The sequence below is a fragment of the Cydia amplana genome, chromosome 12 (genome assembly GCF_948474715.1).
Source record: "Cydia amplana chromosome 12, ilCydAmpl1.1, whole genome shotgun sequence".
NCBI lineage: Eukaryota > Metazoa > Arthropoda > Insecta > Lepidoptera > Tortricidae > Cydia > Cydia amplana.
The window spans coordinates 14,172,105-14,198,008 of NC_086080.1; the positions used below are offsets into that span (position 1 = coordinate 14,172,105).

The 25,904-nt window shown below is 38.9% G+C and overlaps 2 protein-coding genes across 2 annotated transcripts in view; both read right to left on the reverse strand.

Moving 5' to 3' along the window:
• The window catches only part of LOC134653104 (G-protein coupled receptor Mth2-like), a 222,907-nt gene that overhangs the window by 147,243 nt on the left and 49,760 nt on the right, over positions 1-25,904 (reverse strand). The gene's annotated exons all lie outside the window — the stretch shown is intronic.
• Positions 710-24,161, reverse strand: LOC134653091 (tRNA endonuclease vms-1-like). The gene is made up of 13 exons (XM_063508387.1): positions 23,932-24,161; positions 23,500-23,709; positions 22,241-22,404; positions 20,745-20,931; positions 19,393-19,484; positions 17,898-18,120; positions 16,169-16,304; positions 13,738-13,859; positions 12,517-12,716; positions 11,500-11,654; positions 10,182-10,323; positions 1,972-2,124; positions 710-1,004 (listed from the first exon to the last, which is right to left on the reverse strand). The coding sequence occupies exons 1-13, from the start codon at positions 24,053-24,055 to the stop codon at positions 864-866; spliced, it is 2,049 nt and encodes a 682-aa protein (XP_063364457.1). The 5' UTR covers positions 24,056-24,161; the 3' UTR covers positions 710-863.

The window sequence follows — 25,904 nt, forward strand, 5'->3', positions numbered from 1 at the left end:
TGAAGTAAGAAATGCGCATACTTTTACAATTAATTACTTACTCAGTGTCTATGGATTTGGTTGTCGTTTTAAATAATGGACGAGGATTAAATGTATAAAATTCAATTTATTACATAAAAAGTTTGTATTTTTACACATTTTATGTTGAAACATTCCATCAGGATACACATTCCGTAAATTTTTGCTTATTACTGCAGTGTCGAATATTCACTAAAGTCCAGCAAAGCTTATTCTGAATTTTTTTTTTTAATAACATTTCTTTTTTCACGCCAATTTTTAGAGATCGTATAAATGTATAAGTAACGTAGTTTTTATTAACTGTATATAAGAATTCATTTTAAAATTGAGTAAGATTTTATTACAAGTTATACCTAATACAAAATACATAAATAATAAATTTGTCATGGCCTATCATACGTGACTATAACACAACTCATTGTACCTACATTATGTCTTATTCATGGATTTTTAAACCACAGCATTATTATCATCTTGTACTTATTATGTTAATATCAATATTAATAGTACAGTATAATATTGCCATCAAAATTATTCGTTTAAATATTGAATAATATTCCTTATATAGATATTAATAGAGTATAATTAAATAAATATTAAATTATATCCTTTTTAAGGGCATACATAAAAGTTACGCACAGAATTTTGAAATCTATTAAAATGTATCTACAAATTAAAAAAAAATGGTAAGTTATATTTAATGCAATCCAGACATTCAGTAATAATTACATAAAAATATTGACATTCCTTCATTTCAAACCAATCAATACATTCAAGTTGACAGTGTCAATAGTAATGTCATTATTTCTGATAGTGTCTTGACCTCATAAAAAATAAAATTCACCTTAAGCACTCATATGCAAAGGCCTGATGTTCCTGTGATTCTGCAAACACTTTATAGTGCAAAACTTATAAGAATCGTACTCAAAAGGTTTCGACGGTAGCTGCATCCCACAGAGGAAGCAGCGGGGCTGATCGGCTTTTACCTAAGGGAGACATTTATATTAATATATCATTCAATGAAAACAAAAATGAATCAAAACGGACTTTTAAATCATTCAAACATAACTTTAACTCAAAGGAATAGAGTCGAAACTGAAACTGCAGTTAGTTTTCTAATAAATGCATGTTTTGAAAGATGCAGCGCGAGGAACGCTTCCGTCTAAACGACACAATCGATCTTATACTTTAATACGAATAGTTTAAAGTTGAAATTTGATTGCAACTGTAGTGTGAGAGAGAACGCACGTGTTAAAACAATATTGTTGGACACGGGGGATGATTTCAGAGACAGTAGAGGAAGACCCTGTTTTCTTAGGTTATTGATGAAAAACTTGTCGACACGTCAGGATTTTGTTCCCATGGTGTTTTATTCTAAAATTGTGATTTACCTTTTAAGCGTTTTCTTTCGTATTTTTTTTTTTAATTATCAATATCATTACTAGGAGTTAGTTATAGACACTGTTTAGTACAATCACTATTTTACGAGCCAGGCAATGTTTGACATGGTAGGCAGGAAGTTTACGGTACATCACCGATTTTTTTATCAAGCATATCAGATACGTCTGCGAGTCATACTACCTACAACTTACGGTACTTCGTCAGTTTATAAGATCTCTCACAAATTTGTATGATATTAATATTATGATAAAACTTACCGCGATACATATTTAAAAAAAAAACAAAAAAAACCACGATAGTTAAAATATTAAAACGGATATATCGCGTATATTGAATTTATACTACATCCCGATGTTTCGAACCCTTTACAGCGTTCGTGGTTAACGGGTGACCCATGACCCGGTCGGATCGGATCGGGGGTTCACCCGTTGACCACGAACGCTGTAAAGGATTCGAAACGTCGGGATGTAGTATAAATTCAATATACACGATATAATCCGTTTTAAATTTTTTTATGTTTTCGTTTTGTATAATAAATAAAACAGCACTAACCTTCTCGGCATCAGTCATCTGCAAGAACTTGCTGGTCTTGTTTTTCTCGGCCATCTTCTCCTTCTCTCTCTGCCGCTTGGCCTTCTTCTGCTGCGCTCTCTTTTCCTTCTCTTGTTCTATCAGCTCGGGGGTTAGCGGGCCGGGGATTTGAGACTGCAAGGGGATACATTGGTAATGCAAATGTCAAATCGCTGACAATTAGCGAAAAATACAATACAATTGTTTGACTGTATTTGAAATAAATTATTTTACAGCATGCATGAAATAAAGCACCAGAAGATTAATAGAGAAACTTAGACAGCAGTTACTTTTAGACACAATTTTTATTTTAAAACCCGTATAAAACTATAAAGAGTTGGTTATTTGATCGTGACGTCACATGCTAGTATTTCATATACCCTATATATACTCGTTCTCTTTATAATAAGATCGATAAAAGAAACGATACAAATCACAAATTTAAAATTAGAGGTAAGACAATCAGTGGTCCCATCGCTAAAAGAGCAATCTTTTCTAGACAACCTTTGGCTAGCCATCAGCAGCGACGAGCTATTTTTTTCTATTGGTAGTCGTTAGAAAAAAGTCTCACTGGCTGTGTGAACAGTCAACGATAAATAACCCACAATCTCTATATTTCTACGTAAGTTTCGGATATAAAGAAATGGATCAATAGAAGTACCTATAACCGGGAAATAGATCTGAACAACAAGAAATCAGATTTATAAACATCCTAATATACGGCATTCCTTAGGTTTACAAGACACGAGGTAAGCAGATTTTCTCACGATATTTTCCTTCACCATAAAAATAGTATCTACGTAACGCAAATTCTGAAAACGTTACGGATTAGATGTATTCGAACCCCCGAAAGTGGCATTGAAAGAAAGCCGAAAGCCTTACGCCTGAACCACTCGACTATCTCAGCTTGAGAGAAACAATAAATAGCGCGGAAAATCCCCCTGCCGGTTTTCTCGAGGGACTACAGTATAGGGTTAAGACAAAAAAGAAAGTGTACAGGTTTACAAAGGGTCGGCAAAACGCATTTTACACCCCTAGATTTGCAGGCGTTCATAGGCTACGATGGAATTGATACTGTAAAGGCTTGCTAGGGCGTTAATTGGGTTGGCAACTGTCAGAGATTTGAATAGATGGCGACATCATAGCTTGCCCCTTTTTCTATGAGATTTGGCTTAAAGGGCTGGCATCCAGGGCATTAAAAAAAATTTGACACAGTTCTAGGGACTGACAAGGCAAGCTATGATGGCGCCATCTGCTAAATACTACGACCGGCCATTGAACATACTCGTTACAAATGCACACATCTTATATTAACACCTACCTACTCCTGTCAGACAGTAGGTTACTTAAGTTAGTAAACTGCTAATATAACTTGTACGATATTTGATATATACTCCGTCGCCGTTATGGACAAAGTTCGAGTCCCGAAGAAGCATAGGATACGGTTATAACGTCCAGACGAAGTTATAGGCAAAAGTTACTGCCTACTTACAAAAGGTTAGTGAAATAGTGTGATGCATGTGTAAATATCCTGTGAATATCAAAACTTAGGCGAGTGTCATGGGGCTATCGTATTTATAACGGCGACCAGTTTCACTTGAGGCACGAAACAACTATGCTAAATCGAAGAATAATACAGAGGATCTGCCGCGAACATCGAAAATAAAAATTTTGTTATTTTCATTTCTATCGCTCAAATATGCAAGAGCAATAAAGAGGCAGATAATGAAATTTCCTCTAGTTCGCCTAAGCCAGCGATATTATCTGACACATATAAAGTTATCCTTTGTCCATAAATATACCCTGTTCCCGCTATTAAAAAACAAACAAGTGCAAGTCGGACTTGCGATCGCGTTCCAACGGTTCCGTACATTAAGTCCGACTCGCGCTTGACTGCACATTTCTTATAGGTGTTCCTGTCATCTATAGGTAAAGAACTATTTTGTGTATTTTTTCAAAATTTTAGACCGAGTAATTTCGGAGATAAAGGGGGGAATGGTCGGACAGACTGACAGACGCACGAGTGATCCTAAAAGAGTTCCGTTTTTTCCTTTTGAGGTACGGAACCCTAGAAAGTGGTTGGTCAATAGGTAAAACGTTTGATTCGCTAAAATAAAATTCTATACGTCAAACCTCTTGGGCGGCATTACAACATTGGCTGTTGTCAACAACAACAACTTCTAGTTAGTCTAGTTAGTTGGCCTATGGCCTAACCGTTCGGCACGACTAGGTAGCCTGTTGGAATAGAGACTGCCCGGCCGAGCTTATGGGAGTGTGGAGTGAGCGACAGTAGATTGACAGGGTGCTTTAGAATTGCGGGTCGACTGTGACGCTATAATCCGAGTTAAACCTTTAAGATTTATGCTATAGCTACCATGAAAACGGGTATTAAACATGTACATTTGACACAACTTTGGGAACAAATCAAATTATTTAAAATATTTGATTTGCGTCTTAGTAAGATGGCATATAGTCGAGAAATTGGTACGGGTTCCACCGTGGCGGGGTGGCCAAGGGGTTCAAGGCGTTAGCCCGGATTGCTAAAGACGCCGGTTCAAATCCGGCCTTCACCACTGGAGGGCTTCGTCACTTTTTCTTTAATATATGACATCTACATATTTCAGTTTATGTACATTTGATTTTATGAGGTCCTGATATTTTGGCATTGCTGCAAGCAACCGTATTATCGTTGTAGTTATTATTTTATTCTGTGCTAAATAATAAACTGTAGGTACCTACATCATGGCTCATTGAATTTCATAAAATGTGGTTTTGCAATATTCGCAAGCATATTACGGCCTCCTAGCATAGTCGGTAGTGATTCTGTCTACGATGCCTGGTAACGGCAATTATTTGTGTGTTTATCACAAATATTTGTTCCTGGATTATAAATAAATAAATAAATATTATAGGACATTTTTACACATATTGACTAAGCCCCACGGTAAGCTCAAGAAAGCTTGTGTTGTGGGTACTCAGACAACGATATATATAATATACAAATACTTAAATACATAGAAAACAACCATGACTCAGGAACATATATCTGTGCTTATCACACAAATAAATGTCCTTACCGGGATTCGAACCCGGGACCGCGGCTTCACAAGCAGGGTTCACTACCCACTAGGCCAGACCGGTCGTCAAAAGATTATTGATGTTTTCTATATACATATTAGGTATATACTCGTAAATACAACTAATACATAGAATGGTCGTCTTGTAGTCAACACAAGCCTCATAGAGCTTACAGTGGGACTAGGTCGATTTGTGTAAAATTGTCCTTATAATATTATATAATTATTGTCCTTATAATATTATATAATTATCAAATGTTACAAATCCCTATTCGTATTGACTTAATTAATTTTGAATTATTAACGCGATATTTTCCTCCGTAATAAATTGCACACAGACCACTCGCATTAATTACTAATAGAAACGTCACATTTGTGATCCGGATCGGCTTAAGAGGAAAGGGGAGGACCGCTTCGCGCTTCTCCGTACAAACGTAGTCCTCATTTTCCTCTCTCGACATTATGAAAAGTATATTTATACAATTTGATATTGCCTCATTAACCAAAGCTATGCTCCTTCGTTTAATTTATTTCTATATTTTATTGTTATAGGTACCTAACAGTTAGGTGCGAAAAACAAATTAGTCTTTGCGGGCTCGGAACTCTCGGAAGACAAGGCCAGACGTTGGCCGGTCGGACCTGTTTCAATTGTAAAGTTTAAAGTGCATATATAACATTATCTAAGACAATTCAGCGTTGATAATTTTATTTTTATTTATTTTATTATTCAAATAAGTTACACAGCATAACAGTATACACCAAGTCACGGCGGAACTACAAGTAAATTTAAATATGTACAATAAAATACAATACTCTTTATTGCACACCTCACATACACGTAGTTTACAATAAATGTACAATAACATAAACAAAGACAATAGAGGTAACAACAGGCGGTCTTATCGCTTAAGAGCGATCTCTTCCAGACAACCTAAAACAAACAGAACAATAACAAAAACCTACATTTCAAACTGTCGAAGGCCGTTTATCAATCATCTCGCAAAACCTCAAGCATTCATCACGCACTATATTCCACCTGCCGGCAAACAGATCACACTTGTCGGGATTCGGGAGCCGATGCTAATAGCGCATTCAGGAGGTCGAGGGCGCGAACTAGCGGCGATCTTTTGCGAGAAACAGTTCGTGACATCTGCACTGCCAGAAGACCCCGGTTACAAGGTCTGAAATTAATTCTGGTCAGTGGGGGAACATACAGTCGCACCACTTGCGTGCCCAATTCGGCATAATCAGACTCACCTAGCAAAATACGGTAAGTAGCGGATAGGTGCGCAAAATTTCGCCTGACTTCTAGGGAGTTAAAGCCAATATAAAAATGGGTAGCACCCTTACGATTTCTTATATAAAAAGCGCAAAAATACCTTTTGCACTTTCTCTACAAGAAGAACGTAGGATACCTCGCAAGGGTTCCAGACTATGGAAGCCGACTCAAGCTTGCTTCTCACTAGAGAGGTGTATAAAAGCCATAGGCCATAGTTCCAGAGTCATTAAAGTCACTAGAATTCCTTATAACGAACCCCAACCTCTTAGCAGTATTGAAACACAGCTTATTCTCGACACTCCATTGGCGTACTCGTTCCACATCATCCTGGAGAGCAACTTGCAGACTTTGGGACCGAAGCCAAATCATTAATCATGATCCCAAAAAGCAACGGACCCAGAATCGAGCCCTGGCTGACACCAGAACGAGTCTGGAAGGTCTCAGAAATAAAATATCCGTATTGCACATACTGCTGCCTACCGCGTAGATAACTGGCAAAGAAACTGAGCAGTCGGGGTGAAAACCCGATGTTGCATAACTTACTCAGCAGCACATCGTTATCTACGCGGTCAAATGCCTTTTTGAAGTCGAAGTACAATACGTCAACTTGAAGGCCTTTGTCTAAATGATCGGAAACGGTGTCAACCAGGGTCAGCAGATTCGTTTCAACCGAACGACGTGGTCTAAAGCCTTGCTGGGAGTCACAAAGAAGGGGACGAATTTGCGGAGTAATTAACCTATTTATAATGGCCTCGAAGAGTTTGGCTGTCGACGACAAGATGGCAATAGGTCGATGATCCTCTACGCTATTTGTATCGCCCGTTTTAGGAATAGGTCTTACTCGCGAGACTTTGCATTGATTTGGATACTGTCCAGTAGCTAAAGCCAAGTTAAAAATGTGTACTTGCAACCCTTTAGCGAAACTTCGACATCTAGCTTCAAAATCCAGTTAATATGAACATAGTTCGCATTACTACTCCGGTCCTGGCGAACAGTCTTACGATAGTCTAGATGAGGCTCGTTTGATAATAATGCGGCAACAAAGAATTTTTCACCACACCAGCTCGTATGATGACTCTCGTGGATAAAATACAACTTTCTCGTGAGTTTTTGAACAATCAAGAGAGCTTTTATGAGCTGGTGTGGTGAAAATAAATATTTAATCATTAGTCCAATTCGCGTCTTTCTGAATTTCGAGCGTATATATAATTGGAAAACTAATTAAACCGCAAAATACACCGTAATAAACTAATCAGCCTTTCTCCTTTACAACCTTTGAGTCACGACCTATATGCCTCAAAGATTGCTCAAAGATAATTAACTAATACGCAATATAAATTATAAACCAAATTAACACAACTATCATAATTACTATATTGCCTAATTAACGTGTGAGTCAATATTGGGATAAATTATGATTGCGTATAGCTACTAACTAATTATCCAAGCATGAAATGTATAAAATCGATTATTTAATGATTTTAAAGAGTGCATTATGAAATTTATGAAATTGCCAATTATCAGAAATGGAGGTTATAATTTATATTAATAGGGGGTTTTATTGCGATGAGATGAGGTGTCTATTCAATATGTATATTATCTGTACCTACAAAGATTACTTAATTAAAAGTGCGTTTTTAATACGATCGTTTAGTTATTGGTATTGGTTTGGTAGTCGGTAGAATGTGAGACAACGATTTAAGAATGGGTAAACATATATTCATTCTTATTTCTTACTATTATTCCAAACCCAAGATGATATTTTTACGCATGTTTAATATGTATCAATGTAAAGATTATAATATGTACCCAACCCAAGCATCGTAGCTTTGCGTTTGAATTCCTATTCACAACGGTAATGGGCGTTTTTTTTTTGTCCCCTACTTTTTTTTCAAATTTGGGATTTTTTATGTTATTTCTACTCAGAATCACGAGCTCTTTCTATCCTAATAGGAGAAAAAAAGTGTCCCAAAATTTCCATACATTTTTCGATCTTTCCATTTCGCGACCGCCATACAAAGTCTATGAAAAATGGTGACGTAATGGAAATAAAAACCTTAGGACACTTTTTTTCTCCTTTTAGGATAGAAAGAGCCCGTGATTCTGAGTAGAAATAACATAAAAAAAACCCAAATTTGAAAAAGAAAGTGTAGGGGACAACAAAAAAAAACGCCCTAATGACAACAATTTTTTTAAATTATTCTCTGTTTCTGTCTGAAATGTTGTGTTCACAGCAATTTTCAGGTATTGCTGATAAGATGCAACGTCGACTGTTTCATAAATTATTCTCAACGCAAAGCGTATTTGGAGTTTCCTTTAAAACTTGAATGTTGACGTTCCCACTTTGAGAGAGTTTTAAGTGTTTTGAAAATGCAATGGAGAATCTGAAGGCTATTTCGGTATATTAGCAAAAGGCTGTTTTAGAGTGGCTTCCACCAGAATTAAAAATATGTATTTAAGTCAATGTAGTTTTTTAAAGTCACAAATAATAAATGATTATAATAAAATAGCATTCATTCATCGATCTTATCTATGTACGAGTATATACCTAACGAAAAAAAAAAAGCGATAATTTGATTTATCTACGTACATGTATGTGTATGTGATTTATGTGTTCAAAATCCGCAAATTACGGTATGACTATATATATTATAGGCATGAAAATTTCACTCGTACTTTAATGCTTTTAGTTAATGTAGCCGTCACATAAGCTACTAATTTTTGACCTGTAACTTTGGTGTTATTAATAAATATTTGTATTTGTATTTATCAATTACATATTATCATATTATTGAACTGTAGCACGTTGACAAACCTAATGTCTATAGCATTCAGAAAAATAAGAAGTACGCCGTAAGAACCACTGAGGCCGTTAGCCGTAAGAACCGCTGAGGCCGTCAGCCGTAAGAACCACTGAGGCCGTTAGCCGTAAGAACCACTGAGGCCGTTAGCCGTAAGAACCGCTGAGGCCGTCAGCCGTAAGAACCACTGAGGCCGTTAGCCGTAAGAACCGCTGAGGCCGTTAGCCGTAAGAACCGCTGAGGCCGTCAGCCGTAAGAACCACTGAGGCCGTTAGCCGTAAGAACCGCTGAGGCCGTCAGCCGTAAGAACCACTGAGGCCGTTAGCCGTAAGAACCGCTGAGGCCGTCAGCCGTAAGAACCACTGAGGCCGTTAGCCGTAAGAACCGCTGAGGCCGTCAGCCGTAAGAACCACTGAGGCCGTTAGCCGTAGGAACCGCTGAGGCCGTTAGCCGTAGGAACCGCTGAGTCCGTTAGCCGTAAGAACCGCTGAGGCCGTTAGCCGTAAGAACCGCTGAGGCCGTCAGCCGTAAGAACCGCTGAGGCCGTTAGCCGTAAGAACCGCTGAGGCCGTTAGCCGTAAGAACCGCTGAGGCCGTTAGCCGTAAGAACCGCTGAGGCCGTTAGCCGTAAGAACCACTGAAGCCGTTAGACGTAAGAACCACTGAGGCCGTTAGACGTAAGAACCACTGAGGCTGTTAGCCGTAAGAACCACTGAGGCCGTTAGACGTAAGAACCACTGAGGCCGTTAGACGTAAGAACCACTGAGGCCGTTAGACGTAAGAACCACTGAGGCCGTTAGACGTAAGAACCACTGAGGCCGTTAGACGTAAGAACCACTGAGGCCATTAGACGTAAGAACCACTGAGGCCGTTAGCCGTAAGAACCACTGAGGCTGTTAGCCGTAAAAACCACTGAGGCCGTTAGCTGAGCTCCAGAAGGGCCGGAGGTGGATATTTGTTGAATTAACATGTATATGTAGACTTGTAGACCTTCTTCTGAAAATTAAATCAAATAAACATGTACCTAGTACCTACCTTAGCGTAGTTGTATTTGTCGGGATGCTGTGCCTGAAATAGCCTGAAAGCTACTCGGGTGTCGTTATGCGGCGAGGCTGCATATGGGGTCTGTAGTTGATTGTTCTTGACGCAGGGGTCACCGCCCGCGGTAAGGATTTGACTGCGTGAAAAAGAAACAGTAATTTTACATTTTAAAAAAATACAACACAAATGTATCAGGAGAAAAATACAAAATACCAATATTACCAATGTCGTATTATGGTATGGGTAGTATGGTGTATAAGCCATGCCCTAAGGAGGTGAAATATCGGTAAAAAGCTAGTATAGGATGGGAGTATTAAGAGGGAAGTGTGGGGAATAGTTTCACTTCTTTGTATACGAAGTTGCGGGCACGACCTGGTAAGAATAGTTATTTACGATACAAGTGCAGAAAAGAGGAAATTCGAAACGAGTGGCGATAAATTACAACACGACCGAAGGGAATGTTTTAAATCGACACGAGTTGCGAATTACCTATTCGCGCGTGTATCGTACAACTTTTTACAGTACATATGGCACTTAAAACTTTCAACATACGCTAGCATAGTGCTATTTCCCGCACTAGTTCCGGAAAGTAGCACTATATGTACTGTAAACGTACAATATTTATTGATCGAGCGTCAGCGAAGGTCTCCGTTTCATCTTGGCCAAAAATGCTATCGTAGGTATGTCCGGATTACTCCGGATGTTCTCCTTTACAGGGGCCCGTTTCTCAAAAGCTTGTAACTTGTAATACTTGTAGCTTGTAATTGGAAGTCCCTTTCTAACAAAAGCTGTCAAAAAGTGACATCCGCTTGTATCACAAGGTACAAGTTTTTGAGAAACGGGCCCCAGTGACCTGTTTATCAAAAGCTTGTAACTTGTAATACAAGTGGAAGTCCCTTTCTAGCAAAAGCTGTCAAAAAGGGACATCCACTTGTATTACAAGTTACGAGCTTTTGATAAACAGAGCACAGGTCGCAATTCTCAACCGTGAAATTTTGTGAGCAGGTTCTATGATAACCAAAATATTCTTTACAGTACATACTTTTCCGCACTAGTGCATAAAATAGCACTTTTCGTGCGTATGTCGAAACTTTAAAGTGCCATATGTATTGTAAAACGTTGTTCGATACACGTGCGAATAGGTAATTCGCAACTCGTGTCGATTTAAAACATTCCCTTCGGTCGTTTCGAATTTCCTCTTTTTCGCACTTGTATCTAAAATAACTATTTTTGTCGATTAAGTTTTTGAAAAAAATTCAAAATGGCGGAGCCTTACATTTACTCAGCTGAGCAATTAATTATTATGACTCACGTGACCATCTCAGGTTTGGCTGCTATGGCGGCCTTGTGCAGCGCTGTATTGCCGTCGCTAGGGTCCCTCGTGTTGCAGGCTTCTTGCAAAGACCCCTCCCAACTCTCTAGAATCGTCTCGAGAGAGATCTCGTCACCTGATATTATCTTCCACATCTAGAGTAAAAAGAGAGTTGTGAGTAAGTAAGTATGCATATGTTTCCGTGTGATGTTAAGAGAAACAATTACAACGATCGACGTATAACGCACCACTGTGGTGTTTTGACCCAAATGAAATGTCGCATAACTTTCCTTAAATAGTATAGAAAATAAAACGCGAGTTTAATATAGTTATTTGTACAACAAGAGATCAAAGTTTGATATTTCTTCGAGTGCTTATTTTGAGTCCCGTGCAAGCGAAAGATTCTATCTAATTTAGAATCTTGAGCGTAGTAAGGGACTCAAAAGCGCACGAGATGTAAATAACTTTGATCTCGTGTAGTTCACAAAACTTTTCACCTCAGCAGTGAGAACATATTAAAGAACCCGAAAAATTCCTTCTTCATCACTTACCTATTCACTCATGTTTTCTTAAGATATACCAACAATTAAGTTTTCACCTCAGCAGCTCGAACAAGGGTATTTTGCTACTTAAAAACAGTGAGCAAAATCGCATTTTGCTCATTGCTGTAGCAAAGTACCCTTGTTCGAGCTGCTGAGGTGAAAAATAATTTATCACACTAACCAACTTTTACAATGAGACCAATCCTGAACTCGCGGTTGGCAGTTTCATTTTAGTCGAGTAGATATTCAAAGTCTTCTAAGGGGCAGCCGGTTTTTTTTCTCGATTTCGGGGTTAGGCCCACTCGCACCATCCCACTAACCTGGGGTTACGCGGTTAAACCATTAACCCAGTGTCAAATTGTACTGGTAACCATGGTAACTTCAGGGCCTTAGTGACATAGTAAAAGTGTACGATTTAAAAATCATTTCATAAATTTACCGAAAACTTCTAAAACAGGTAGTTAAGTAACTTTACCCTTTTCACATTATTAGGAATCTTCGTTGCCTGAGGTTTTTTCTCCCCTTTCTCCCCCTTGTCTCCTCTATCTTCTTTCTCCTTCTTTTTTTTTTTCACCTCCTTCTTTTCTATCGCGCCCTGGTCTTCGCTGTCCGAACTAAGCGGTCGAGCGACCACTACATCGTGTACTAAGTCTTTGCGCGAGTTTGTGATATGACCTGTCATTCATACAAAAGTTTTAGTATACTCAACCAAATCTTGTCAGTAAATGGGAACAAAAAAACTATACTCATCCTTTTCTTTTGGGTGCTAGTACCAGTGTAAGACAAAGATAGTATGATTCTCTCTATGTTTGAAATCAGACCTTTGACACACTATACCATCAGACAACATAATACATAACATAATACATGATGTATATAATATACATCAGACATCTGGTTTTAGGGGCCAATATTGACAGTGAGTTTCTAATACGAACGATTTTATTAATTAGAGCGCTTTGAAAATCATCGATAGGCATGTTACTGTAGGTATCCAAATAGGTATGTTTCGCTTAAAAATACATCAAAGAACCTTCTGTGCCTAGATACAGTCACCTGCAATAATATGTTACACAACGAAGGCTGGAAAAGTATCTGGCACGATCTTATTTGTAGAGCCATAAGAGCGTGTCACATTTTTGCGGCCTTGGAAGAGTATACGAACATATTATTGTAGGTGACTGTGCCTGCTAGGATAACTGATCAGCTAAGACGTTAAGTAAGTAGATTTGGAGTAGGTTCAATTTGGTAATTTTTGTAACTTAAGTATTTAAATTGTTTTTTGTTCTTATTCTTGACATTCGACAATACCTAGGTTGGCCCTAGCTATGTATACATTGACATTTCTTTTTATTATGACATTTTTTTATTTTATATTCTTTTATTTTTTCTTTCTGTTTTTGATGTTAAGTTGACGATCTTTTTGTCAAAGCCTTTGTTTTATCCTGTTGTGTAAAATACTGTGTCTTTTTCTTTAAGAAATAAATATATCTAATCTAATCAATTCTTAAGTAAATTTTATTAAAAACAGTCAGTATTTAATTGCAATTTTACAATTCATTTATGTAAAAATAGTTACCAAAGTTGAAATAAATTCATTAACGCATTCACTGCCTGCGTGGCCTAGGAACAAACTTGTATGACGGTCGATGCACATGTGCGTCGGTGGCAGTGAATGTGTTAAAAAGCTCCATACCCTTAGAGGTCTGCTCTGACAGGGTCTTGATCCAGTTGGCCGGGGTCTCCGAGTCTATGTAACAGGGACCCTCATCCTCGCTCGACATCAGTTGGGTGGGGAGGGGGCGGGGGGCACGTTCTCTGTAAAATACCTACTGTTTAACACATTAATTGCCACCCAGCCTAACAAGACATCCGCGCCAGGCCACAAAAATTTCGTCATATAAAGCTTTAGTACCACGATCCCGACTATCGGGTCTCCGGCCTGGGAACGAAATCATAAAATACCCGATAGTCGGATTTTCGGCACTGAATTTTAAATTTTAAATGTCGTATTTTATTTATACAGGTTGTCCTGTGAAATGGGGTTGGCAACTGTCAAAGGTTTGCATAAATGGCGCAATCATTTCATACTTGCCCCTTTTTCTATGAAATTTGGCTTAAAGGGCTGGCATCCAGGGCATAAAAAAACCGGCCAAGTGCGAGTCAGATTCGCGTTCCAAGGGTTCCAAGTCCAACTCACGCTTGACTGCACATTTCTAACAGGTTTTCCTGTCATCTATAAGTAAACAACTACATATTTAGTATTTTTTTTCAAAAAAAAATACCCATTAGTTTCGGAGATAAAGGGGGGAATGGTCGGACAGACAGACAGACGAACGAGTGATCCTATAAGGGTTCCGTTTTTTTCCTTTTGAGGTACGAAACCCTATAAAAACCAAAATCTGACACAATTCTAGGGATTGAAAGGGCAAGCTAAGCTGGCGCCATCTGCTAAATACTCGTACTTCGACCGGCCAACCCCATTTGGTCAATATCAGTTGGTTAACGTAAATCAACGCCTACTAAATTAACACCGAAAACACTAGTCATCGGCACCCACTTTGCGGGGTGACCATCATGTTGCTTTGAGTCGTAATTGAATATGCCAACAAAGGGAGGGTGACAACAATAGGTGGATTTACCCTTGACCTGACTAGTACAATGTGTTTATGAAGTGAGTTGACAGTATCCAGGTAAGTTATTTATATTCACATAAACAGGGTTAATTTATTACCTAATAAGACATCTTTGCTACCAAACGAAATTTACTAAAAAAAACGGCCAAGTGCGAGTCGGACTTTTGCACAGAGGGTTCCGCACCATCAACAAAAAATAGAGCAAAAAAATCGTGTTTGTTGTATGGGAGGCCCCCTTAAATATTTATTTTATTTTATTTTTAGTATTTGTTGTTATAGCGGCAACAGAGATACATCATTTGTGAAAATTTCAACGGACGGACGGACGGACGGACGGACAGCGAAGTCTTAGTAATAGGGTCCCGTTTTTAACCCTTTGGGTACGGAACCCTAAAAAGCAAATAATGTTGCCTTTAAGGATAGTAAAAATGAAAAGGCCCTAAATTCTGGAACTGATTTTTATGAGAAAGTTCGTAGCAGGCGATAATTCGTAAAGTGGTTAAGGCATAGCCTCAAGTCAGCTATCGCTCCGTCGGAGCATAGAGAAATATAGTAAGACATATTCTTAACTGAAGGCGTACTGATAATTCCGCTACTCGATGCTAGATGTCGACTATGAAAATAATAGTCTTTTTCGTACCAAAACTGACGTATGGAGTGAGAGTGAGTGACTCTATGTATTTTTTTCTCTATGGTCGGAGGGTGTTAAATAATGGTAGCCAAACACATTGAAAAAAATTACAGATAATCTTAAAAAAGAAAACCAACGGACAATAAAGTGGTGGATTATCCTTCACTCCCGTCAGCCTCAGGTCTCAACAGTAACTCACGCACAAGATAGACTACCCGTCTTTTTCTAACTGTATTAATTAGAGAGGGACGGGCAGTCTACATCTCGGGCGAGTATCGGGGCGCTGTGCTAAGCCTACTGCGAGAAATAAATAAAAATTACATTCCTACGATTAATTTCCTAGTAAATAAACCTACTAAAGTGTCATTCTATGCAACTTGCTACGTATGTAAACAAACCGCCATATTAAAATTGTCTTTTTCTAACTATATTAATTAGAGAGGGACGGGTAGTCTATATCTCGGGTGAGTACCGTCGCGGCGCTGTGCTAAGCCTACTGCGAGAAATAAATGTAAATTACATTCCTACGATTAATTTCCTAGTAAATAAACCTACTACTTACCCCTGTTACATCATCATCATAGAGAAATAGGTAGGTATAGTAAGTGCTTATTACGCCTTCATTGGAGTAAAAGAAAAAGATCCCCGCAATTTACGAAAAACGGTTTTCGCGGTAGCCCCTCTGTATTTGGGGCATTATCTATGAAAAGGGACCTTATTGTCGATGGCGCTTACGCCGCACAGCGTCGCGCGGCATTGTATTTATATCGGAGCATCGTTAATAATGGCGTAAGCGCCATCGGCAATAAGGTCCCTTTTCATAGATAACGTCACATTTAATGTTCGACCATAGCACTCACCTCGACTTCGCCCTGTCGATAGGTTTATTGGGACTCTTCTGTGTTTTTTTACGGTCTACACTAGTATCGGAGCCGGTCTTGGCCGGCAGCTTGGTGGTCGACGCTATTAGCGCTTTCTGGAATAGCTCCATTGTGTCTAAAACAAAATGGGAAAGGTAAACACTGAAATTTACTTGGTGCGTTTCAACCTATGAAGCTAAATGATACAGGCAACAACAGGTTAAATCTCCTGGGCTTCATTTAAGGAGATACTCGATTGTTTTTGTTCAAGAGCTGCTCAAATTATGTCTGCTATCGAGATATATTTGGGCGTTTTCTAAAATAAATATTGAAAACCCGATTCTCACAGATCCTGGTGTTTTTGGGTTCTTTCAACTCAGAATCACTAGCATATTCAATCCTGATGATAAAAAAACTTTTCCCAAAAATTTGTATGAAAATTTTACATTCCACTACGTCACGTCCATACAAGTGAAAAATTATCTCATAATAAAACGTGACGTAATGGAATGGACATTTTGGGACATCTTTTTTTAATGGAAGGATGGAGAATGCTGTAGATTCTGAGTAGAATGAGCCCAAGAATGTCCAGATTTGAAAGAATCAGGTTTTCGATATTTATTTTAGAAAACGCCCATTTATGATTTTTAAAACACACTTATTTACTGTATTAAGCAGAAATACAACCTACAACAATATCTGACACAAAAAACCACGCAAATATGTATGAAACGCTCTTATATACAAATTAGTTTATGTCAGATATATTTACGCGCTTTATTGTTCAATATCTGGGTACCGAGCGCTCAACGAACTCGAAAACTCGACGGCGTTACATTGCCGGTTTGCTCCGACTTCAAGTACCTCGGTTCGCTAGTACAGTGCGATGGCAATATCGATCGTGACGTAAAAAACCGGATTAGCACTGGTTGGATGAAATGGCGACAGGTCACGGGAACCATTTGCGATGCCCGAATGCCTCTTCGGTTGAAGGGTAAAATTTATAAATCAGTCATAAGACCTGTCGTCATGTATGGATCAGAGTGTTGGCCCCTAAAGGTGACGGATGAAAAGAGATTGCATGTAGCGGAGATGAGAATGTTAAGGTGGATGTGTGGCGTGACAAGAATGGATAGGATAAGGAATGAGTATATAAGAGGAAGCCTGAAAGTTGCACCCATAACAGAAAAAGTAAGGGCAAACCGCCTAGCCTGGTACGGACATATGATGCGGAGGGATGAAAGTCATGTGACGAGAAAGGTATTACGAATGAATGTGGAGGGAAGTACAAGGAGAGGAAAACCGAGGAAAAGGTGGATGGACTGTGTGAGATGATATGAAACGAACGCAAGTGAATGATGAGATGACGGGTGACAGAGAGGTATGGAAGAGGAAGACATGCTGCGCCGACCCCAAGTAAATGGGACAAGGGCAAGAGAATGATGATGATCTGGGTACCGAGCTTTGCTCGGAAAACATATAAAAACTCAAAAATGCGCGTTTTCTCAGAGATAACAACTAGCTAGATCGATTTTTCACCCCCGAAACCTATATAGCAAATTTCATCGAAATCGTTAGAGCCGTTTCAGAGATCCCCGAAATATATTATATAAATAAATATACAAGAATTTCTCGTTTAAAGGTATTAGATTAGATAGATAGATTGCGTAAGAATTATGTATTTGACAGTACATAAACGTAGCAATGTGGACATTGGACATGTACTCACCATACACTTCCAGACTAGCCACCGTCTCATGGACCCTCTGTATCTCCTTATACGTCGGTTTCCTCGTAGGGAACGGCAGTACCCTGACCCTAGGGTCATCCCGGCTTAATGGCGAATTCTTCCCGAAGAGCGCCCCCTGGTTTATGGGTCCAACGGCCCGGTACAGGACGAGCGAGCACCCGTTAAGGTCTTCCGTCCAGCCGGTTACTATTTCTTGAACATGCTGGACAAAAATGGTGACGGTTAACATTTGTTTTTGAAGTGAAAACTTCTTTAGCGCCGCTGGGCACTTTTTGAGGTGGGGAAAAAACTTGGAGGATATAATCAAACGGAGACGCCATGTCTGTAATTTTCTGTACAAAACCGTCTGCCGATTTTTGCGGGGGAGGGGAACGTCAAATGTATGCGTAACGTAAAAATAGCCATGTCAGATAAACGTCAGTCCATACATTGTGTATGACCGTTGGCCGCCTATTTTCGACAGAGGGGAAAACCTGTTAATGGCTACTCCGTTTAGTTGTATCCTCCAAGGGAAAAAATGATAAAATCAAAATGAATAAAACTCAAAATATCATGACGAAATATATTTAGATGCGAGGTTCTTCTATTCGAATTTTAAACAATTAACGCTACAAATTTGAATTTCGAATTATAAACAAGCTCACTGACCAGCAATTTCGGAACTAAAGTTTTCCAACAGAAAGGAGGATGGGTCAATTATACATAGTGCTGCAGACATTTTGGACTAGTCATTGAGTTTTCACTTCTGTCGGCACTCCCGGAGTGCAAGCCGTTGTTTTTTATTCCATTTACTTGGCGTGTGAATTTTCTTGATTTTATTTAAGTAAGTTACTAAAGCTTTGGATTCCTCCGAAAACGGTGCCGTCATATGACGGCCGTCATATAGCGGCAGCAAAAGACGGCCGTCTTTACGGTGGCGACATGTGGAAAGTACCACGGCGTCATAACACACCGTCATCCACCAAGATCAAAGCGGCAAATTTGAAAAATGTAGGCGCGATGGGATAACGTCCCATAGAAAATTTGAATTTCGCGCCTTTTCCTACTGACAAGATTTGCTTGATCATCTATAATTTACTTGGAGGATGAAATATCATCAGAAGAGGAAAATAATCGTAGTACGGAATCACTTATTCAAATCTCGTGTCATTTATTCCAAAATGGCGTCACCGCTATCTAATAAAACGTTCACGAAACTATCGACACCGTCATGACGGCCGTCATCTTACGTTACGTTGGCAATCAACGTAACGTAACGCCGTCTAGGAAACCGCGCCATCTTGTTTACATAGACAACGTCCTAGTGACGTCAGTCAACGCTATATAGCGGCCGTAATATGACGGCACCGTTTTCGGAGGAATCCAAAGCTTAACGGTAGTAAAACACTTTATTGTGCAACATAACAAAACAAGAGACAGAACATTAGTTAAGGCGAAGTTATCGCGAAAATTCCAGTTTCAAGATGAGTCTCACCTCTAAGAACGCGGCCTGGTTATATCTTCTCAAACTGGCACCAGCCGACTTGGGCGCCGATCCGTGTTGGTCGCGTGACGCTTGGGCCTGGCCTACGAAATAACAATACCTACATATTTATTTTGCAAGTACATATATTATCTCCTTCAAGTCTTCATACATATGTATATTTTTTTAAATCAAATTTCTATTACACCTTATGTGTATAATTGCATGAATTCTATAGTAATTTAAATTGTATTTTTTTTTCCTTATTTTCTCGTAATGCATGTTAATTATAAGATGTAATTTTTTTTAAAGATGTGTCCCGCCGAGTTTGTTGCCGGTCCCATATTGGGATACCCTCCTTCAATTGAGGGGGGATTTAAATCTTCCCGAGGCAGAAGTGTAGGGTTGGAGCCGGTTAGCTTTATTTGACGTTCATAAGCGCATTGTAATTATGCCTACTTGAATAAACTATCTTTTTATCTTTATCTTATCTTATTTACGTGACAGCTACTCCATGTAAAAATGAACTCTCATATGGGCCCATCATTCGACGCGACAGGAGGAGGCTATCGTATGGAGCACTGGTAGCAAAGTGGTAAAACTGCGGGCGGGTTTGAGCCCACTGGCTCTTGGCTTCTCGTATTAAATATAATTTAATATGTAGGTATGAAAGAATACAATGAGCGCAACTGAACTTATAATAAAAAAAGCGGCCAAGTGCGAGTCGGACTCGCCCATGAAGGGTTCCGTATTTAGGCGATTTATGACGTATTAAAAAAAACTACTTGCTAGATCTCGTTCAAACCAATTTTCGGTGGAAATTTACATGGTAATGTACATCATATATTTTTTTTAGTTTTATCATTCTCTTATTTTAGAAGTTACAGGGGGGGGGGGGACACATTTTACCACTTTGGAAGTGTCTCTCGCGCAAACTATTCAGTTTAGAAAAAAATTATATTAGAAACCTCAATATCATTTTTGAAGACCTATCCATAGATACCCCACACGTATGGGTTTGATGAAAAAAAATTTTTTGAGTTTCAGTTCGAAGTATGGGGAACCCCAAAAAATTATTGTTTTTTTTTTCTATTTTTGTGTGAAAATCTTAATGCGGTTCACAGAATACATCTACTTACCAAGTTTCAACAGTATAGTTCTTATAGTTTCGGAGAAAAGTGGCTGTGACATACGGACGGACAGACGGACAGACAGACAGACAGACATGACGAATCTATAAGGGTTCCGTTTTTTGCCATTTGGCTACGGAACCCTAAAAACGGCTAGTTTCCCCTATGGGTTAGAAATTCAGATAGTGGGCACCTTATCTGTGAAGTTACATTCTTGTGAATTTTAATAATCACCTTGTCCACGCCGCGCCACGTAGGAATGATGCGTTTTATGCAACACAGCCGCGCCGCCAGCAAAGATGGCGCCTGCGAAGTGTCCCCCGGACACCATGAAGACGGCCCAGCGTTGGAAGCCGGGCACGAGGAGGCGTGAGCAGCGCTCGATCCAGGCACTACCGTCACCGTCTGTCGATAGCTCCTCCTGTAGAACAGTTATGATCATCATCTTCATAATCTCATACCAGAGATTTTGCACACAAATGTATGTAGATTTAAGTACTTTTTTAGCGAAATAAATAGATTTAAAATTTTTTTTTTTCCTCGCGTTGTCTCGGCATTTTGCCATGGCTCATGGGAGCCTGGGGTCCGCTTGGCAACTAATCCCAGGAATTGGCGTGGGCACTAGTTTTTACGAAAGCGACTGCCATCTGACCTTTCAACCCAGAGGGTAAACTAGGCCCTTATTGGGATTAGTCCGGTCTCCTCACGATGTTTTCCTTCACCGAAAAGCGACTGGTAAATATCAAATGATATTTCGTACATAAGTTCCGAAAAACTCATTGGTACGAGCCGGGGTTTGAACCCGCGACCTCTGGATTGCAAGTCGCACGCTCTTACCACTAGGCCACCAGCGCCAGAACAGTTATGATATGGCATGGATAATTTAGACAGCGGGGTCCCTTTGTTTCCCATAAAGTTTTAAGTCATAATGTATTGTTTGCCATATTATCATTAGTCATAAAACTGAAACCGTTAACTATTCAGGATTTTCGTAAGGTTATCCTATAGATAGGTTAGGTTAGGTTTGTTTTATGGCAATCCTGAAAAGTGACGCGTTTCTGAACCAAATGAATTATGACTAACGAAAATGCGGACAAACAATACATTATGACTTAAAGTCGAGTCATTCAATGGAACTTGCATTCAATGTAAACAAACCGCCATACTGAAATTGTCTCTGAATGTCAATTTACTAGTGACTTTTGTTTACATAGTTAGCAAGTTCCATAGAATGACACTTTATTACTCGTGTTTTCTTAGTAGCATAGTATGAATAATATTTTAAGTTAGCTAATTTAATATTAATTGTAAAGTTGACGAAACACAAAGTGGAAGAAATATAAAGTTGTTCGAGAGATCGGTTCATTTTAGATTTCGTCAACCGTACCTGTATGGTCCAATCTCCATGATATTACCGTTAAATAAAATATTAGTAGACCAAAAGCAGATTGCAACCATTTGTTATTGTTGTTCAAGTAGAGAATATTATACTGTATAGCATGTTCCATATTCCTCTACCGAGTTAGGGCCACCCCACATCTAGCGTCTTTCGAGCGTCGGCGTCTACAACTCTACACAACGTCGACGCAACTGCGCAGCGACGTCATTTTCCATAGCGCTGACCAGACGCCGACGCTCGAAAGACGCTAGATGTGGGGTGGCCCTTACGCTAATCAATAAATCGACTGGTTGGTCCAACTAAACCAGATCAAAGTATAAGTACAACTAGCCTTCCTATGATGCAGCAAACACCTGTAGATACAGAACACCTGTCCCTTGCCGTTAGTAAAGAAGGCCTTGCAGTGCCGAGTAGCCGCAGCAAACAGATCGCTAGCGGGGCCGTTGCTAGTGCCCTCTGTTTCTGAGTCACTGCCGGACACGCTGGAGTTGTCATCTGAAAAAAAGAAGTACATATTTACGTGGTGTAAGGTAGGTATAGTTGGTCAAACTCAAACCGAATTGTCAGTAAATAAGAACAAAAAAAACTATACTCATCCTTTTCTTTTGGGTGCTAGTACTAGTGTAAGACAAAGATAGTATGATTCTCTCGGTCTATGTTTGAAATGAGACAGTCCTTTGACAAACTATACATATGTACCAGTACCAGATATATTTTAATTAGTTGGTGGAAGGAATCAAGGTGCAGTGATCATAATTAGGAATTTTGAACATAATCAAATTCTAATGAGCTACTAGTCTGATCCCAAATAGCAGTTACATTTAAATAAAATAAACAGAGAAACAGTGATACTAACCGACAGCATAATCATTTGCAAACACAGCTTAGAGCATAATATGAAGTGCTACTTTGAACATTAAGTGGTCACTCTAAGCCAGCGGTCGGCAACCTTTTGGCAGCCAAGGGCCACATAGTAGGTAACGAAGTTGACGCGGCCCGCACTTTGTTAATATTTATGACTAGACTAGACATTGTCGGTTGTCAATATTACATACAAAATAGCCAGGGAGGCTCGCGGGCCGCAAGTAACAGGTTGCCGACCTCTGCCAAAGCAATAAGACTGCATGTTGTTTTGTCTTTGTTTCTGTACACATATCATAAGCTGTGTGAGGCATGCAATGAAGAGGACTGTATTGTATTGAAATTAAAATACTAATTCTATCACTTGACATAATTTTCTTAGAATAGAGTAGTAGGATTTAGTAGTTACAGTACCTAGCTGTTTTTTAGGGTTCCGTACCCAAAGGGTAAAAAACGGGACCGTATTACTAAGACCTCGCTCTCCGTCCGTCCGTCTGTCACCAGGCTGTATCTCATGAACCGCGATAGCTAAAGAGTTGAAATTTTCACAAATGATGTATCTCTGTTGCCGCTATAACAAATACTACAAAATAAATATTTAAGAGGGGCTCCCATACAACAAACACGATTTTTTTGCTCTATTTTTTGTTGATGGTACGGAACCCTCCGTGCGCGAGTCCGACTCGCACTTGGCCGGTTTTTTTAAATGTAGAGTGATGAACAACATACCTTGTCGTGAACTAAACTGCCCCAATGTAAGTGGTGACTTTCCAAACAGTTTCCTCTTCAGGTTATGTGTGTGCCAATGATTTTTATAGTGTGCCGTTTGTTGTAGACGACTCTCGAAGGGGCCCACGCCACAGCACGAACAACAGTTGCCATCAGAAGGCCCGGTAAGGCTCAGTGCATTGAGACGTTTGATCACACTTGCTTCATCAACTGAAAGCATAGAATTTTTATGAAATTTACGATTTTATTTTTTCGCCTCTGCCACAAAACATGAGTTAAACTAATCTAACAAGAGATACATCTTTCATAAATTATGCAAGATTAAGATATCTTTGCCCTATTAAAACTCTAAATTGTATGATTTGTATGATGTTACTTATAGGTTATGTTGGCGATTGTATGAAATGTATAGTTCTACTAATATACACATACCAACTTGATGAGACTCGGTAAGCATGCAAGACGCAACTTTTAGATCCTTGAGCAATTTCTCAAAGTTATCCAAATCGTAAATTTTCACTGTTTTAGCAGCAACATTTTCAGCCCTCGAAGCCATAGTTTATAAAATATCTTGATCTTTCTTTTAACACAAAAGTTTATTATGCAGTTCTAAATCTCCTGTACGGAAACCACATGCTCGTGGTGTGTCCGAATCAGCAGGAATTATGCAAATTATTGTGCAATTTTATCCGTAAAGTGGACGTAACATATGTTTTTGACAGAATTGACAGCTTGCAGAATGTTTTTTTTTACTGACAGGCGTTTTTATTAGTTGATGAATTAAAAAACGTGATTAAAATTTAATAAATAATGAATTAATAATATATCTTTTATATGCTCTATTACTAGATAAATAAAACAATTTATTAATATAAAACTCGTAGATAATTAAATTAGTGCCGCCATCTATGAATCATAAACTAAATTATAAATTCACCATATGATGCTTCTACCAAAATTGCTTTAACTACTTGTCAATAGATGGCAGCACTCAAAACGAATTTAGAAGAAAACTGCTATTCCACACTAGATGTCGCTTAAAGCAAAGGTTCAACAGGTTTTCATTTTGTTTCTGTTGTTACATCAAATCTCTGCTTTTCCTCAAAAACATACATACCCTTTTTAAGGAAAGGAACAATGATATGTGTACGTTGTCTTTGTAACTGAAATGTAATACCTATACCAAATAACTACATGTATGTACTTACATCACATCGCCTATACATAGTCATAGTTGTTAGCTTTCAAGGCCCGGGCAGGCTTCCCGGAAGCGAGCGAGGACTCGTGCAACACACAATATTCGCAGCTATTCTGGGTATTAGTTACATCCCCGGTGATTGAAGGCCCTTTTTCGGAAACTGCTGTTAAACTCAATTTTGCTTTATTTTATTAACAACGCATATCTACCCTCATACGTCTACTTCTCTGATTATTAATTTCCGAGGTCGTTTCTGAAACTTCAACCCTGCCCACTTGCGTCCCATAGAATTACTACGAGAAAGACACCTTGTTTTTTCAAGGTAAATGGGAATAACATAGTGTCTTCATATATAATAATGATTAGTTGATTATATAAAAAAAATTCATAACATAACTAAATTATCCATAGGTGCCATAAAGTTCGGGTGTCCATTATATAAATAAGCTAGAAAAATTGCATCTCCATAGTACATGATAGTCACATAAAAGTATGAACTTCATCCCTATCATTTAGCACAGGAAGGTACTTGCTGTAAGTGTAAATCCTCTGTTCTAAAAGGATTAAAACAACCGTATAAGTCGTTTCAGAATTGAAGAACATGTTACATAACTTATATAATAGGGTAGGTAGGTACATACAGCCATATTTTACCAAAAGTTTCACTCGTCAGTAAACTTATCCTTTGTACGACTTCACCTCAAAATTCGTATCAAATAAAAGTTAAACTGATAAGTGATAACCTTGTGAATAGCTACGGAATCACTACGAGAGTCCAAGCCTAAACGGATCCAGTATAAAACGCTCTCTGATTACATAGATTTGTTTTGGAACTTAAGGTCATATTACTCTGGTTTGTCCAAGTTTGTAACTCATCCCCACCCGAGCAAATGGAACATACAACCAGGATGCAACCTACCTAGATAAATGCACAGCTAGGTATCTAGATGGCTAGACTTTCCCGGGCCGCCCGGGGGTCGCCTAGCAACGCGGCAAGCCCTTCGCTTTCATTTGTTTTGGTGCCCTAATGAAATGCAGGCTTTATGCCATTCCGAAATTGATATGTAACAATTAATCTTATTGGAGTTATCGGTGCGTAATACTGGATATTAAATACCTACACATTGTACTATTATTAATTGACAATTTGATTGATTTGATGCGTGCATTCTATTTTTTAAGGTAGGTACCTATTTGGGCTACAAAT